Here is a 15938-nt window from a genome sequence, read left to right on the forward strand (position 1 = left end):
CTGCCGAAGTGCAGATGGATGCGTCAAAGTGTTGTTGGAGGTATCGATGGGCGGTGGTGTGGAGTACTAATCATGGCCAGAGAAAATGTATTTATTATGATTTTTCCCTTTTTTCGATTATAAAGATAAAATACATTTGATATATATTTTTTTCATTTGAAGAGAGAAAATGATATTTAATATGATATTATTTTCCATTTCATTTTTCATGTTGATTTTTGTTATTATGTGAAATATTTCATTGTCTGTTTATTTGTACATGTAATATTTTCCGTTGTTTATTTAGAAACATTCTAAAAATATATATGAAATATATTGGAAAATATATTTGATACCTATTCAAATATTCATGGTTATTTTTAAATATATCTTAGAACATATGATATCTACTCAAATATTCATGGTTATTTTATATATACCTTAGAACATATGATATTTACTCAAATATTCATGGTTATTTTTTAATATACCTTAGAACATAAATTTTAGAATATATATACAAGTGTGTATATATCATATATCATAAATTCAAAGTAGTCAAAAATCAATAAAAAAATATCTACCATAGTATATAAATCATAGATGGACTTGAAGTTCAACATAGAACTTATATATATGCATATATATCACAAAACAAGAAATCTAAATCCAAAAATCATCATCGTTTATATATATCACAGTATATATATCATCATCGTTTATATTAAACCCCCACTATTGACCGGATCTTCTTGCCTAGCTCCATCGACTAGATCTGCCTGAATCCGTGCGTGGATCTGCTCGCATCTAGTGTTGGAAGCTTTACCATATCGTCTCACGTCGTTTGTTTGCTCGAGCCCATGCCGCCGTCAATTAGATCTACCGGAGTCCGCGTCGGATTTGGTTGCTCACGGTGCTAGAAGCTTTGTCTCGCACCACGCTGTCTCACGTTGTTCGTCTGCAATCACACTGTTGTCTGCTCAAGCCCATGCTGAAATTGCTCGTGTTTGCACCGGAGATTGTCTCTTCCCACGCCATCGTCTACCGCCTGCAACTGACATCGCCGGAAGGAGAAAATGGAGGGAGGAGGAAGAAATTAGTGTGAATTATGGGGGAGAAAATATATGTATGCGGGAGAGAGAATATGCATGGGGAGAGAGAAATAAATAAATGAATATATATATATAACATAGGTGAGGGCTAGATTGTAAATAGCCACTAATATTAGTGAAATAGGAAGACCAATAGGTCTTTTTTGTAAAAAAAAAAAAAAAATGAAATGTTCCAAACATTAACATAATATATTCCTATTCTTTAGGCCTTTTATGTAGAAATCCCATAAAATTAAAATAAAACATGGGTTGTGGGTTGGACTGCACAAATTTAGATATAATAATAATAATAATAATAATAATAATGATAATGATAATGATAATGATAATGATAATGATAATGATAATGATAATAATAATAATACTCGATTTGGTTTGGTTCTACACATATTTTTGAGCTCTTGAGACGAGAACTGAACTGAGATGTTTGGTTCTCACTGCCAGTGAACTGAAGGTTTTAGATTTTTTGGATAAAACTAGATCAAACCAGTCAGTTCGGTTTGACTGGGTCTGGTTCATCGATTTTGTCCAATTTTTGCACACCCCTGATGTTGTGTAGTTTCTTATAATGTGAATTTCATACGTTTATTAAACTCTTCAATAAACTAATCACAATATAATTTAAGAAAAGTTTCACTAATTCAACTTCCATGTACGTTCCTAGGTAGGGGTGTTCCTTGAAGGTAGCTTGAATACCCCAACCTTAGATAAAACCTTCTTTAGACAAAGTTCTTTTATAGACAATCTTTTATTATTGAATCTCTTAATTTTTCAATTTAAACTATTCAAATTAAATTAAAAGATTTACATTCACCTAATCTCATTATATAAGCATGCAACAATTCCCTTTATTCTAATTTCATTAGAATTTTAATAAGAATAAATCAAAATTTTGAATTTTGAATCAATTGGCAGAATTTTCTTGGAGAGAAAATCTATGTAGAATGGGTGTAGAAATTATGTAGTAGTATGTGTTTCGTAAGGACTCCCTAAGACTTTATTTATAGAATTCTACTAGGTTTCTTCTAATCCTATTTGGATAACCCTTTAGTAGAAAATTTAAATTAATTATCTACTAATATCCAATATTAAAATATGATGATCCATTTAATATCTCATATTAAAATGATTTAAATATTTTAATTATATTTAAATATTTATTCTCTACATTATCTCTTTAATTTGAATCTCATTCAAATTAAATTATTATTTCCTTAAATCATATTCAAATAAATTAATTCTTTCATTACGTATTTAATTCAAATCTTATTCAAAATAAATAATTTATTTATTTGAATTTCATTGAAATAAATTTATTCTTCATATTATAGAGTTATAATTTGAATCTAATTCAAATTAACTTTATAATAAAATATGTATTTAATTGTATCCAATACAAGTAATATTTTCCTTCATGAAATTTGAATGTTTCAAACTTTTTTTCAATATATTTGATCTTTGTTTGTCTGTCGTGAGCTAGCAAGGAGACCTTATGAACCTACAAATTATAAGCTCTAATGACTCAAGATTAATTAATTAAACTCTTTAATTACATTAACCTTCATTCATTACAACAAGACAAATCACTATAGACCCATAGTTGAACTCTTATGCATTGTAGGACAGGTTATGTCCATGGATATAATCAATATAAGTAAGTGAATCTTTCACGAGTTGTTTATAATTACAGCTACGTCAAACATTCATTTTAACCCTGTAATTGAAGAGATTGAGTCCCGTGCAAAAGGCCATTGATTTCAATTTTGGAAAGACAAAAAAAAAATAGAGAGAGAACACAATACAGAGGATAAACATATAAGCATCCCTTGAAGGTCGTCTTAAACAAGTTTCCTTTTCGCCCGTACTCCCCAAACATGCACAAACTCCTACAAACACGAAACTTCTTCCATGAATAAGATGAGAAATACTACCACTAGACTATCTTGCTATTCTTAGGTAAGAATTTGAATTGCGGGATCCAAAACTTTTTTTTTCTTTGTTGGAATAGGGAATTGATTTTATAGAGATGTAGTATTCTAGAAAATTTGTGAGAGTGAGAGAGAGATCTTGTGAAGGAGTTGAGAGAGTTCTGAAAAAAATATGTTATTCTCCTTTTTCAATTATAAATACTTCGCAATCTTAAATGAAAGAAGGAGTGGAGTTACCCACGTTCTCTCGTAACTTCCATACCCGTAGTTTTGTTTAATTAAAAATATTAAATCATATTTAATATAATTAATTAAATTTCACATATTTAATTACTTATGCATTTAAATCATAGTAAAATGCATCTCTCTCTCATAACCTATAGTTTAAATATAATCTTATTCATATTAATTTTAACCTATAGTTTCTATACGAATCTCATTCATATAATTAATCTTTGAATCTTATTTAAATATGTATCTCTCTTATATTATAAATTTTAGTTTTGAATCTTATTCAAAATTAACTTTATATTATAATATATCTATATACATTATATTAATTGCATCTCATACAATGGATTTACATTCCCTTATATAAATTGAACAATTCAAATTATTCCAAAACTAATTGATTCTTGTTTTATCTTAGTGAGCTAGTAAGGGGACCTAATGAACCTACAAATTAAAAGCTACGATACGTGATTAATTAATTAAATTCTTTAATTATTTTAATCAATATTCATTAACTGTGAGTCACTCCACTAAAGACCCACAATTGCAATCCTCGCACTATAGATGTATTTTTTTGTGTCCATGGATACATTACTAGTAAGTCAACCCTTCACGAACTGCTCGTAATTACCGCTGGGTCAAAATATCATTTTACTCTCGTAATTACTTTTTACTCCTTAAGTACCATTGATCCCTTTAATGAACAATTTGTTTATAGTTCAACTATAAACTAAATCCCTCTTGGACCAATGAGAGGGTGAGACCTCAATGTTCAAGACCTAGAATTAGCCCTTAAGGGAGCCATTTATCTACTTACCCTAAAAATGAGAAGGAGTGAATTTCATCTTGTGTAGCTATGTTCCCAGCTTTCTACTTGGACAAATTCTCAAAATGGTCGACTTATTGAGCTGGCAAAACAGACCAGTCTTACCCATACAAATCAAAGGATTAACCCTATAGACATCAGTTCATAACTCACTTAGGATTAAGGTCGAGTTACTTATGGTCATCCTGTGAAATGTTAATTTCTTTAGTCAATGAGAGAGATTAATCATTTTGCAGTATGATCTTATACAAACTCTTTGGATAGGATACCTCCACTGGCATATCTCCACATGAACAATTTAAATTACATCGTTTGTAATACTGACAATTCTTGTAAAATTTACAAAATGGGTCGTATCCTTTGTGCTACTAGAATAAGGCACCTAACCTTATCTATATACTACAAACCATTTAGGTTATTACTTGAACATGTTCCATGTCTACCACATAGTGTTCAAGTTACATAAAATAATCTTGGATCTTAGTTTATTGGATTGAGTTAATGAAATCTAATTGTCAAATAAAACAACATCTTAGTTTATTAAATAAATAATTCTTATATACAATTTACAAACTACTAGAACCACTAGATTTAGGACACCAACCCCAACAGTAATTACCTCTTTTCCTTAAGTATCACTGATTCCTCGAATGAACAATTTGTTTATGGTCCAACCATAAGCTAAGTCCCTCTAGGGTGAGTGAGAGGATGGGGCAGCTTGTTCAAGTCCTGAAGTCAACACTTAAGGGAACTACTCATCTACTTAACCTATATAGAAGGAGTGAATTCCGTCTTGTGAAGTTATATTCCTAGCTCCCCATTCAGTCAAGTCTCTAAAATAGTAGGCATATTAAGTCGGCGACTCGAGCCACTCTCACCCGTGCAAATTAAATGATGAGACCTCACAGAGAGAAGTTCATAATTCACTCAGGATTAAGATTGAGTTGCACATGATCATCTTATGAAATATTAATCTCATCAATTAACGAATTTATGAAGAGAGATTAAATATTTTGTTGTCCAGTTCTATACAAACTCTTCAAATAGGATATTCCCACTCATATATCTCCACATGAATAGTTTTGATATAACCAATTGTAACTATTACAAAGTGGATTGTATTCATAGTATCACCAGGATAAGATACTCAATCTTATCCATATACTATAGACCCTTTAAGTTATTTCTTGAATATAACCCACCTTATATGTCAATTACATATTGTTCAAGACTACATGTAATAACCTTGAATTTTTAATTATTAATGGAATTTAATAATACATATTTAATAATTAAATTAATTAACTAATTAATTACAAGAGCCTTTAAGGCACCAATCCTAATATTTTGTCCTTACGTGACTATTGTTCTTTCAATTTTACCTTTAATGCTCTATTCTTTCTAATTCGTGACTCAATGATCCTAACATAAAACATTTTCAAATGCTCTTATTTACATAAACTAAACATTCTCATTAAGAAAACACTAAATTATTGAAAATTCCTAATCATATTTTTGAAATCACATAACAACTTCCCTTAAAACATACATAATCACAAATTTCATTAAAGTTCATAATATAATTAATAAATTATTATGTAAAATAACCGCTGACAGAATCATTATCTATCACACTTTTTAAGATCCAGAGTTATTCTTAAGCCATATTTACGCATGCTTATTTAGAATCCAATTGTAATGCATCTCAATCGTACATTATGATTAATGGACTCTCTCGTATTGGAAATTAGATTTATATTTGATTTTGTTTAAGATTAGGCAGTATGGAAATGTATTTGGATTTCCATTGTGGTTTACATCAATCCTTATACAATTAGGCAACAGTGTAAGGAAAAGGAAAAGTGAAAGGAAAAGAGTGATTATATTGGACTCAAATAAGTGTAAATCCAACTAATTATTGGACTAATTAATTCTAACTTGTTTATCATTAAGAAAAAATCATATCCGAAGATTAAAATAAACCCTTGATCGATGCCTTATAAATACAATTTAAATTTTTAAATAGATTTTTGAAATTTTAGAGGTATTGTTATCAATCCAAAAGAAAAAAAAAAGTCAATATTAAATAAGTTCTTAATTTCCTACCCTTGTGTACAATTTAAAAAACGGGTCTCCATTTTATTTTCATAATAAATAATCAATAAAGCAAGGCATAAGAAATAAATAGAGCAAATATCTATTTATACTCTTAAACTTTGGATTTGTATCATTTAAAACTATGAACTAATAATTGTATTAATTTCAACTTTAAACTTTTGTAAATATATCCATTTATACCATCATCCAGGTTTCGTTCAATCAATATCACGTGAAACTTATTATTCGAGTCAATTGAATTCTAAATTTTTCATAAGTCAATGAATTTAGACTTTTAATTTCGTTTTTCTTGAAAAACCATCTGATAAAGTTAATTAGGATTTATTCCAATGATTGGTTTTCTATATTTTTCATTTTCTATTTCTGTCTTTTACTAGGTTTGTTGATATCTATAATCTTACCTTCATCTTTGTAAAACCAAGCTAATTATTAAATATATTTTGATTAAGGTAATTATTTAATTTAATTCAAAATCAACATATCCTATCAGAGCAAGGTTATTAGGCTTTTTTTCTTAACCACAAATCTGATCTAAAATTCTTCGTGGGTGTTTGTTTATAGCCTCGAAGTTCGTGGGTCTCTGTTTCTTGCCCACATATGACGTGATTTGGTTCGGATATGTCTTTGCCTTATCTATTATTTCCTTTTCAGTATTAATGTTTTATTAAGTTTCTAAATTGTTTCATCTAACAAAGTTTAAGGGTTTAACTTATATAATTATTATAAGTTGATGCATTTACAAAAGATTAACGTCTAAATTAATACAACTATTAGTTCAAGATTTAAAATTTGATATAATCCCTAAATGTTAGGAGTATAAATAAATATTTTTTTTTTTAAAAAAAAGTATGTCTTTAAATTTTAATAAAAAATAAATTTAACCTCTCTACTATCAATACTATTTATTTATTTTAATCTCTAAATTCCTCAAAATTTATTACTGTTTCATTAATTTAATAAAAACTACCATAAATTAAGCTTATAAATACTATTTTAATGTATACCAAAATATAAATAACTTTTATTCCACATCTTAAGGGTTAAAACAAAAGAAAGGACAATGATCATAAATAGAAAGCTATTACAAAACTCTCCTCAAACAATACAAATACTAAAACAAACATAACATAAACTAAACACACATTACACACAACAAACTTATACCTAATACATCATCTTCTGTCAATCACAACAACACTTTCATTAGATTAAAAAAAAAACTCCAAACTTATTAACTAACTAACATAATTCAGCTTATATGAATCTGAATGTTCTTAGAGGCTGGTTTGATGGTATTGAGAATCTGAGCTTTTTCAATGTAGATTTGGATGTTTGCAATATCATGAGAATCAACAGCAACAGAGAGGGTTTTTAGAATCCTACCATAGTGAAGAAGATGAGTCAAAAATGAGATTTCATGTTGCTTCCCTTTGAAGCCCTTCACTTCCACTGTCTCAAGAGATGCTGATAAGCACTTTATCAGTACCATATTTGTGGCCCAGAATCTGCGTATGTCCATTCGAAATGGTGGTTCATAATCCTATATAAACAAAGAAGAATAAACTTATGAACTTATAAATTTTGAAACATATATATATCATTCTTGATGTTGTTATAAAGCCAAATAAACGGTATTCAAATCAATACAAAGATTTACATGGTTCATTATCAATGTATTTAGTGTCCACTAGCTACATGAGAGATCGATTTTATTATTAGAGAGAAAAACGAGATTAGAGATTTAGAGTTACCAGTAAATAACATAAATACAAATAGAAATTAAATACATTCTAACAAATGTAAATTTTGAGGAAAGTAAACAAGATCCGTCTCGTAATCATTTCATTTTTTTTTTTATTTTTGGTTTTTGAAAATTAAGTTAATTTTTCCTCTTGATTCTTACAATGATTTGGATATTTCTTAAATAATTGTTGAATTCTTAGAAATTCTAAAAACAAAAATAAATTTTTAAAAGCTACTTAATTTTAATTTTGAAAAATTGGAATAGTATTTATGCTTAACTTTAAAAACAAAATGATTAACAAGCGAGACCTAAATAATATAATCATCTACGAAAATATGTAATAACCCTCAAATAAATTGTAGAGAGTTTTTTTTAAAAATTATTTTTTGAAGAATCATAAAGGGCTCGGTTGTTTATGATATTTTGTTCTTAATAATCATGCATGGTTGTATAATTAAAAAAAAATTATTGGGTTTTAAAATTCTAACGAAAAAAAACATTTTTTTATTTTTAAAATATTAGAATATCTAAAACATAAAAAAAAAAAAAAAAGGTAATCTGCAATTTTTCTTTAAAAAAAGTTAAATTTTTAAATTTAATAAACAAAATATTCTTATAAACACAATTTCCTTACGTCATTCTTATTTTAAATTCTTCTATTAATTTCAAAAGAGTGAATTTTGAAAAAGTAAAAAACAAAAAACAAACAAGTTACAGCAAACAATTCGACTTGTTTCCTTAATAACATAACCCTAACTTTTTGTGATATTCGAAATAAAGAAATTACAGCAAACAATCCAACTTATTTCCTTAATAACATAAACCCTAAATTTTTGTGACATTATTATCAAATTAAAATATTTTTTTATTACATAATTTGGACGTGGAAGATTCAAACCTCAGTGTATATCACATTCAAATAAAAAAAAATTCGAAACTAAAAGATTAAAATTCTTGAAAGAAAAAAAGAAAAAGAACTAACTTGGAAGATTTTTCCTTGGCCAAGCATGAGAGTAAGCTTCTTCAAATAGGGACAACTATTCAAGAGAAAAATTATGCCATAAAATTCATTCGGATGAATCTTAGTCCTCATTCTTAAATGTTGAGTATGCATTCTTGCTTGCATACGAATTGGCTCATCTCCCAATGGAATTACCTTCATTGAAAAAAATGAGTCAAAATATTTATAAATATAACAAAATATTTGTAAATATTTACAAATAAAACCAAATATCATAAATATTGATAGACATGTATTAATAAATGATACTTTGATATTCTATAATATTTGAATATATTTTTAACGATTTTGCCACTTAAAATAGTTTCTCTAAAGTCAACAAAAACATCTAATTTTCGAAACACCAATGATTTATACGAATATTAAGAATGAACTCCATTATGTGACATTTTGTGTTGATAACCCGAAAACTTGACATAATTAAAATACAAGTTGATAAAGGAAAAAGCATGCAAGTTTAAGTTCAAAACATCTATTCTAAAAAATTTGAAAATTAACGATTTTGTCCTAAAACCGCTAGTTCATGCTAGTTAATTAATCCACTCTCGCCGTCATATTGATTTTTAAAAAATTTCGTTTGGATAACTATTCAATCTTTTATTTTTTTATTTAGAAAGTAAAGGCTATAGTTCTAAAAAAAAATAAAATAAAATAAATTTTGTAAACCTATTTTCACGTATTTTATTTTTATTTTATTATCTATTTTTAATAATATTTATTTTTTAAAAAAAAATAATTATGAAAATTAGGCAAAAGAATTCAAATGCAAAATTAGAAGTTAAGAGGATATATATTTAATTTCAAAAACCAAAAACCAAAAATCAAAACAAAGTTTAGTAGCTATTTGCTTTTTCATTTTTTGAAAATTAATTCTATGACTTCAACCTTAAGAAAGAAGAAATTTAAAAGTGAAAATAGTGTTAATACACTTAATTTTCAAAAATAAAAACAAAAAACAAATTCGTTAACTTACAATTTTCACATATTTTAAAAAAAAAAATTATTATTTTCTTAAATGAAAAAAAAAAAAAAAAAAAAAAAAAAAAAAAAAAAGAGGAAAACGACAAACACATGAGATTATACCTGAAGCAAAGAACTACAAACACTCAAAACTCTGGCAGGATAGAGACTCTCAAGAAGAACATAAAGAAGATTAGAAATTTCAGAATGATCATCATCATCATCAATCTCAAAACCAAGATCAGCCTCTTCAAAACACCGATTCACTTCCACGCGAAACGAACCAACAGTCCCAAAATACCTAAAGTACGTTAATTTTGGAGCCTCAATCGAAATCCAATCATGAAGAAACTTGCAATTCTCAATCGTTAAACTCCTCAGCCTCAATTGATCATCGTTTCCCCCAATTTCGAAATGCGTTACATTCCAACAATTCTTCAGATTCAAACTCTCCAACTTCCTACATTTCTTCACCAAATCCCTAATTTCTCCAATCCCTACTTCAATCCATCCTATACAGAGATTCTTCAGATTAATCAGTTTCTTCAACTCTACTGCCCTAAATCCACACGAGAATAGCTTCAGAGATTCCAGATTCTCGTGCTCGTACACTATCGGAGGCAGATCCAACATTATGTTCGATTCGTTTTCGCCGTCTGAGAAATCGAGTTCTAGTGTCTTCACCTTGTGAGAAATCGCAAATCGAATGCACTCATCCACGAATCCTCTTCCTCCTCCTTCTCCTTCGCCGACGACTATCGGATTTGAGAGCGAGAGAGAGAACTTACTTACAGTCGATTCCTGGTAGACTCTGATGAAATTTGTTGCGAAATCGATGAATGCTCTAATCTTAACGTCTCTGGTTCGTTGATCGGAATCCTCTCGTCGAACGAAGAAACTCTCGTGTAACTCGATGTTCTTCGTCGCTTGCCAAATCTTCACCCAACGCTTTGATAAAATTGAAGTTCTAACGGCTTCCTTGAAAGGCAGAGAAGAGACGATTATCGATAACAGAACATCAGGCAATATGTCCAATTTGTCTTCGTCCGCCATTGATGCCATATAGAGAGAAATAAAGAGAAACTTTGAATATGAAATCCGCAACTGCAAAAGAAGTGAAACGGTATTTATAGGAGTTTTTTTTTTTTTGAATGGGCGCGAAATGACAACCGTTGAAATTTTTACTTATTTTTATTTTTTTTAATAAAAAAAGATAAATAATTACGAAAATAAATAATTAAAACCGAGTGAAGAAATTTGAGAAAGTACAATATTCTGCTAATATCTCTTTCCTAAATTTGATATTTCGTAATTAAGATGTTAATATCACTTTCCTAATTTTTATTCTTTGGAATTAAGATTGTATTTTTTTTCTATTTTTTTTTCTAGCATATATGAAGTTGGATCATTGGAGATTTTAATCTCGAGATCGGTAGTACAAGCTTAACAAATTTTAGAGATATGCATATATTAGTTAGAATTATTTTGAATTCTTTTAGTTAAATTAGTTTTCTTCTCTCTCTTTGAATAAATATTCGGTTTAACGATCTATTCAATAAGTACGATCAAAAGAAAATCTAGATCGTTGACCACTCTTAAATCTTATTTGAATTGGAATGAAATTAAATAATGTTAAATACGTCTTTTCGTTAAGGTTATTTTTTCTTTTTATGTGCTATCGAGTTTCTTTATTTGCAAATACATGTACGATATTGTGTAATCATGAGATTAGTCTAAATTTTCTGTAATTATTTTGTACTTTCTAGTTAAATTAGTTTTTGTCTCTTTGAATAAATGTTCTGTTTAACGGTCCATACAATACTTATGATCCACAGAAAAACTAGATCGTAAATAATTCTCAATCTTAAATTAGAATTAGAATGAAATTAAATAATGCGCTCTTAGCTATTATTAAATGCATCTTTTTGTTACATACATGGTAAGGACAATATTATTTTTTCCTTTCATATGATGTCGAGTTTCTTCATTTGAATTAAGAGTGTTAAAAATATTCGATGTCCTGAAAAAACCGATCAACTCAATCCAATTCATACGGTTTGGATTAGATTATCAACTTATTTGGGTTGGGTTGGGTTCAAATAAATGAAAATTCTATGAGTTTGGTTGGTTTATGGGTTCACCTAATATAATTCAAACCAACCCGAATTTATTATTAATTTTAAAAAATATTTTTATTACCTATAACACAATTATTTATACATATATTAATTTTAATTTTATTTAATTCCAATATTTTTTTAATAATTTATTCTTCAACAAAAGTAGTTTCTTTGCATTTTAGAAAGAAAATTTTCACTATATAAATTGAAATTGAGTTGTTAATCTTAATCAAATATATGAAAATAATTAAATAAAATTTTTACATATTTACGTTGTGCTTCTTTTTAGAACAAAATTTTAAACAAATGACTCGATTAATTCGAACCAACCTTACCCAAATATTTCAGGGTTGGGTTGCGTTGGATTCATTTTTTAATAAGTGTTATTGGGGTTGAAGAAATTTACAACCCGAACAACTGGGTTTTATCTAAAAAGTCTTTCAACCCAACCCAACCCAACCCAACCCATGAACGCCCCTAATTTGAATATTATACATATACTAATGTTAGTCTAAATTTTCTGTAATTATTTTGAATTTTTTTTATTTAAATTACTTTTTCTTCTCAACGGACAAATGTTTGATTTAACGGTCTATTTGATATATACGATACGAAGAAAATCTAGACCGTAAATGATTCTCAATTTTAAATTAGTATTAGAATGCAATTAAATTATGTGTTCTTAAGTATATATATTAAATTGAACTTTTTGTTACGTATATGGTAAATCGTTATTGTCTTTTCCTTTTATGTGCTGTCAAGTTTCTTCATTTAAATCTTATATACTGTTGGTGGGGTAATCATGAGATTGGTCTAAAATATAACCGTAAAAGATAAAATTCAAATTTTTTTTCTTGTTTATGGTGGGAAACACTTTGTTATTTCTTTTATCGAGAAAAATTATATTCAAATTATATTAATTGTAAAATAATGTTAAAATATCAAAGAAAGTAGGATTTTTGAAGTAATAAAGATAATTAAAAAATCCCATTTGTTTCCGAAGAAAAATAAAGGAAAAAAATCTCAATATTAGGAACTATAACATATATGTTATGTTGAACCTAAAACATATTTCTTTGAATGTGCAAGAATATAATGATTCAAACGGAAACTAAAAATTCATGGAAATGAATTTTATCACATATTTAAAACGAAAAGTATAAATGGGCAAGTATATAATGATTTATGTAGGTTTAATTATTGGCTAAATTAAACAGAAAATCCTTTAAACTTTACGGTTTTGAAAGATACTATTCTTATAATCTTTCTCTTTAAAGGTTAAAATCCGATTCTTCATCTAAGAAAAACAAAAAAAGTACTTCATAACTACTTCATTCATACCTAACCAAACTAGCGTGGATGGTTAAAAAGGAAATATGGCCATGTTTAAAAATATTTACAACTATAGCAAATCTTTAGTATATAATATTTCCTTATTCCTTCTTTGTCCCTATTTTAAAGAATTAAAAGAAAAAAAAAAAAAGACTTGACGAGGATGGGGTTTCAAACTCAAGATTTAAAGAGTGCTCAATTATTTTCACATGTGCCTCATCACCAACGAGATAATAATTGTCAAGTTCGATTATTAAACTGAAATGCTAAATGTAAATACCAAATAGAAACGAAATTGAAGAAACTCCTAATTTTATTAGTTTATTAAATTTCGCTTTTCTTTAGAAACATTTCTTAAAATTTAGAAATAAGAAACCTAAATATATATTAGAAAAATATTTTATCAAAAAATGAGGCATGAGAATGTTATCAAACAAGTCTATATAATTTTTATTTTTATTTTTTAGGACGTTTAAAATTACAAAGTCTATCAGTAATAAATTTCTATATATCATTGATAGCCTATGATATCATTCATAGACTAAGGTTTCGTTGGGATTGTTGTAGTTTTTAAAATAATTGTCGATAGCTATGCTTCTAAAAAAATCAGTCGTGGATAGAAGTAAAAGAGTATTTGGTAAATTTTAATTTTTAATTTTTAATTATAAAAAAAGACTAATTAAGGTGTTTGGTAAATTAATATTAAATTAATGTAATTTAGTTATATAATTATTTGAAAATATATATTATTTGAATTGCAACTATTTTTGTTTAACTGAATTTTTTATGAAATAATTCTTTTTTAAAAATTTGGAATAAATGTGAGAAAATAAATTAATGAAATGAAAAATTGAGATGGTTAAGGAAATATACCAAATTTTTAGGAAAGCTAAAATCTAAAAACTCCATCAAATAACTTTTGTACATTAGAATAATTTAAAAAGTGATTCTAAATAGATTAATAAATAAGTTATTTTACCAAACAACATAGGAGGTTAGGTTCTCTTAAAATAGTTTTTTAGAATTTCAAAAGCAATCTTAAACGAGCCATAAGTCTATTATAATCTTGATAAACTTCTAAACTTGACAAACTACTTCAATCACTAATAAAAGTCCATGACTCATAAAACTTAAATCAACTAATGTTTAATTTATTAGTAAATATTTGTTTGGTAACACTTTCTCAGAGTAAATGAACATTGTTGTAAAAGAGTTAGTTGGACATTTGTAATTAGAATGAAATTAGATACTCAAGATCAAACTAAAAGTCTAAAACTTATAGAATCTATAAATAGTTAACACTAATAAACTTTGATATTATGACATAATAATAATCTATCAGTGATAGACATTGATATATATACTTATATATTAGTCACTCAAATGATTCTACCATTGATTGAAGAATTCATTGACTATCACTCATGTCTTCAAATATTAGAAAAAATTTCATTAAAGCTCTATATAAATGTAAAGATCTGAATTTTGATAATTCTAATGTTTAAATCAATAATATTAATGTTGGGTTTTATGCCCTAAAACTCATAGAAAGTAAATGTAACATTTGATTGATCATTAATAAAATGTTATTAATGTTTATTACAATAAATAGTTATTGTTTATCTTGTATTTATCTTGCCTAAATAACCCTAATCCGATAAACTAATACCCTAGACTATTGTATGAGTTCATGTGGAGATATACGTGGATCAACGTTCAAGATATGACCTAAAGGCTCTATAGTATATGGATAAGTTTGGGTACCTTATTCTAGTAACACTATAGATACGACCTACATTGTATTTGGTATAAATGCAATGATCCAACGCATTTGTGTAGGGGACATGCGAGTGGGGGTATCCTATGCAATGAGTTTGTATAAGACCGGACCATGAAATAGTAACCTCTAGATGCAACTCCGTTGACTAGTTAGGTTTCTTTTTCACTAGGATGACCTGGACAACTTAGTCTTAATCGTGGATTATGGACTCCTGTTCACGAGAGATTGTCCTTTGATTTCTGTGGGCGAGAATGGTTCTCTGACTCAATAAGCCTACAATTTTGGAGACAAGACCGAGTGAGGAGCTAGGAACATAATTTCACGAGATGAAATTTACTCCTTCTCGAATTTAAGGGTAAGTAGATGAATGTTCCCTTAAGTGATGTCTCTAGGACTTGAACAAAGGGCCCTACCCTATCACTGGCCTGAGAGGGGTTTCTGTTTATTGGTTGGACCACAAACAGAATGTTCATTAGAGGAGCACTAGTACTTAAGAATGTAGAGGTAACCTAGGGGTAAAATGGTAATTTGACCCAACTGGTATTACGAACACTCATGAAGGACTAACTTGCTGTTATTGATTAATATTCGTGGACACAGAAATATATTTGCAGTGAAAATAGTGTAACTGTGGGTATATAATAGAGTGTACTCACAGTTAACGAATAATTGTTAACTTTATTAATGAGTTTAACCAATTAATCTCATATCGTTGGAACTTCTGATATGTAGGTCCATTAGATTCCATTAGTAGCTCATAAAGGGTATATAAGTAATTAAAGTAATT

At 27.9% G+C, this 15938-nt stretch overlaps 1 protein-coding gene across 1 annotated transcript; it reads right to left on the reverse strand.

Annotated features, from left to right (window-relative positions):
• Nucleotides 1-7443: 7443 nt before the first annotated feature.
• Nucleotides 7444-10972, reverse strand: LOC120079212 (F-box protein At3g62230-like). Its single transcript, XM_039033374.1, has 3 exons — nucleotides 10043-10972; nucleotides 8921-9094; nucleotides 7444-7734 (listed from the first exon to the last, which is right to left on the reverse strand). Exons 1-3 carry the CDS (start codon nucleotides 10970-10972, stop codon nucleotides 7444-7446), a joined length of 1395 nt encoding a protein of 464 aa, XP_038889302.1.
• Between the last annotated feature and the right edge of the window lie 4966 nt (nucleotides 10973-15938).

Source organism: Benincasa hispida, chromosome 6 (genome assembly GCF_009727055.1).
Source record: "Benincasa hispida cultivar B227 chromosome 6, ASM972705v1, whole genome shotgun sequence".
Classification (NCBI taxonomy): Eukaryota; Viridiplantae; Streptophyta; class Magnoliopsida; order Cucurbitales; family Cucurbitaceae; genus Benincasa; species Benincasa hispida.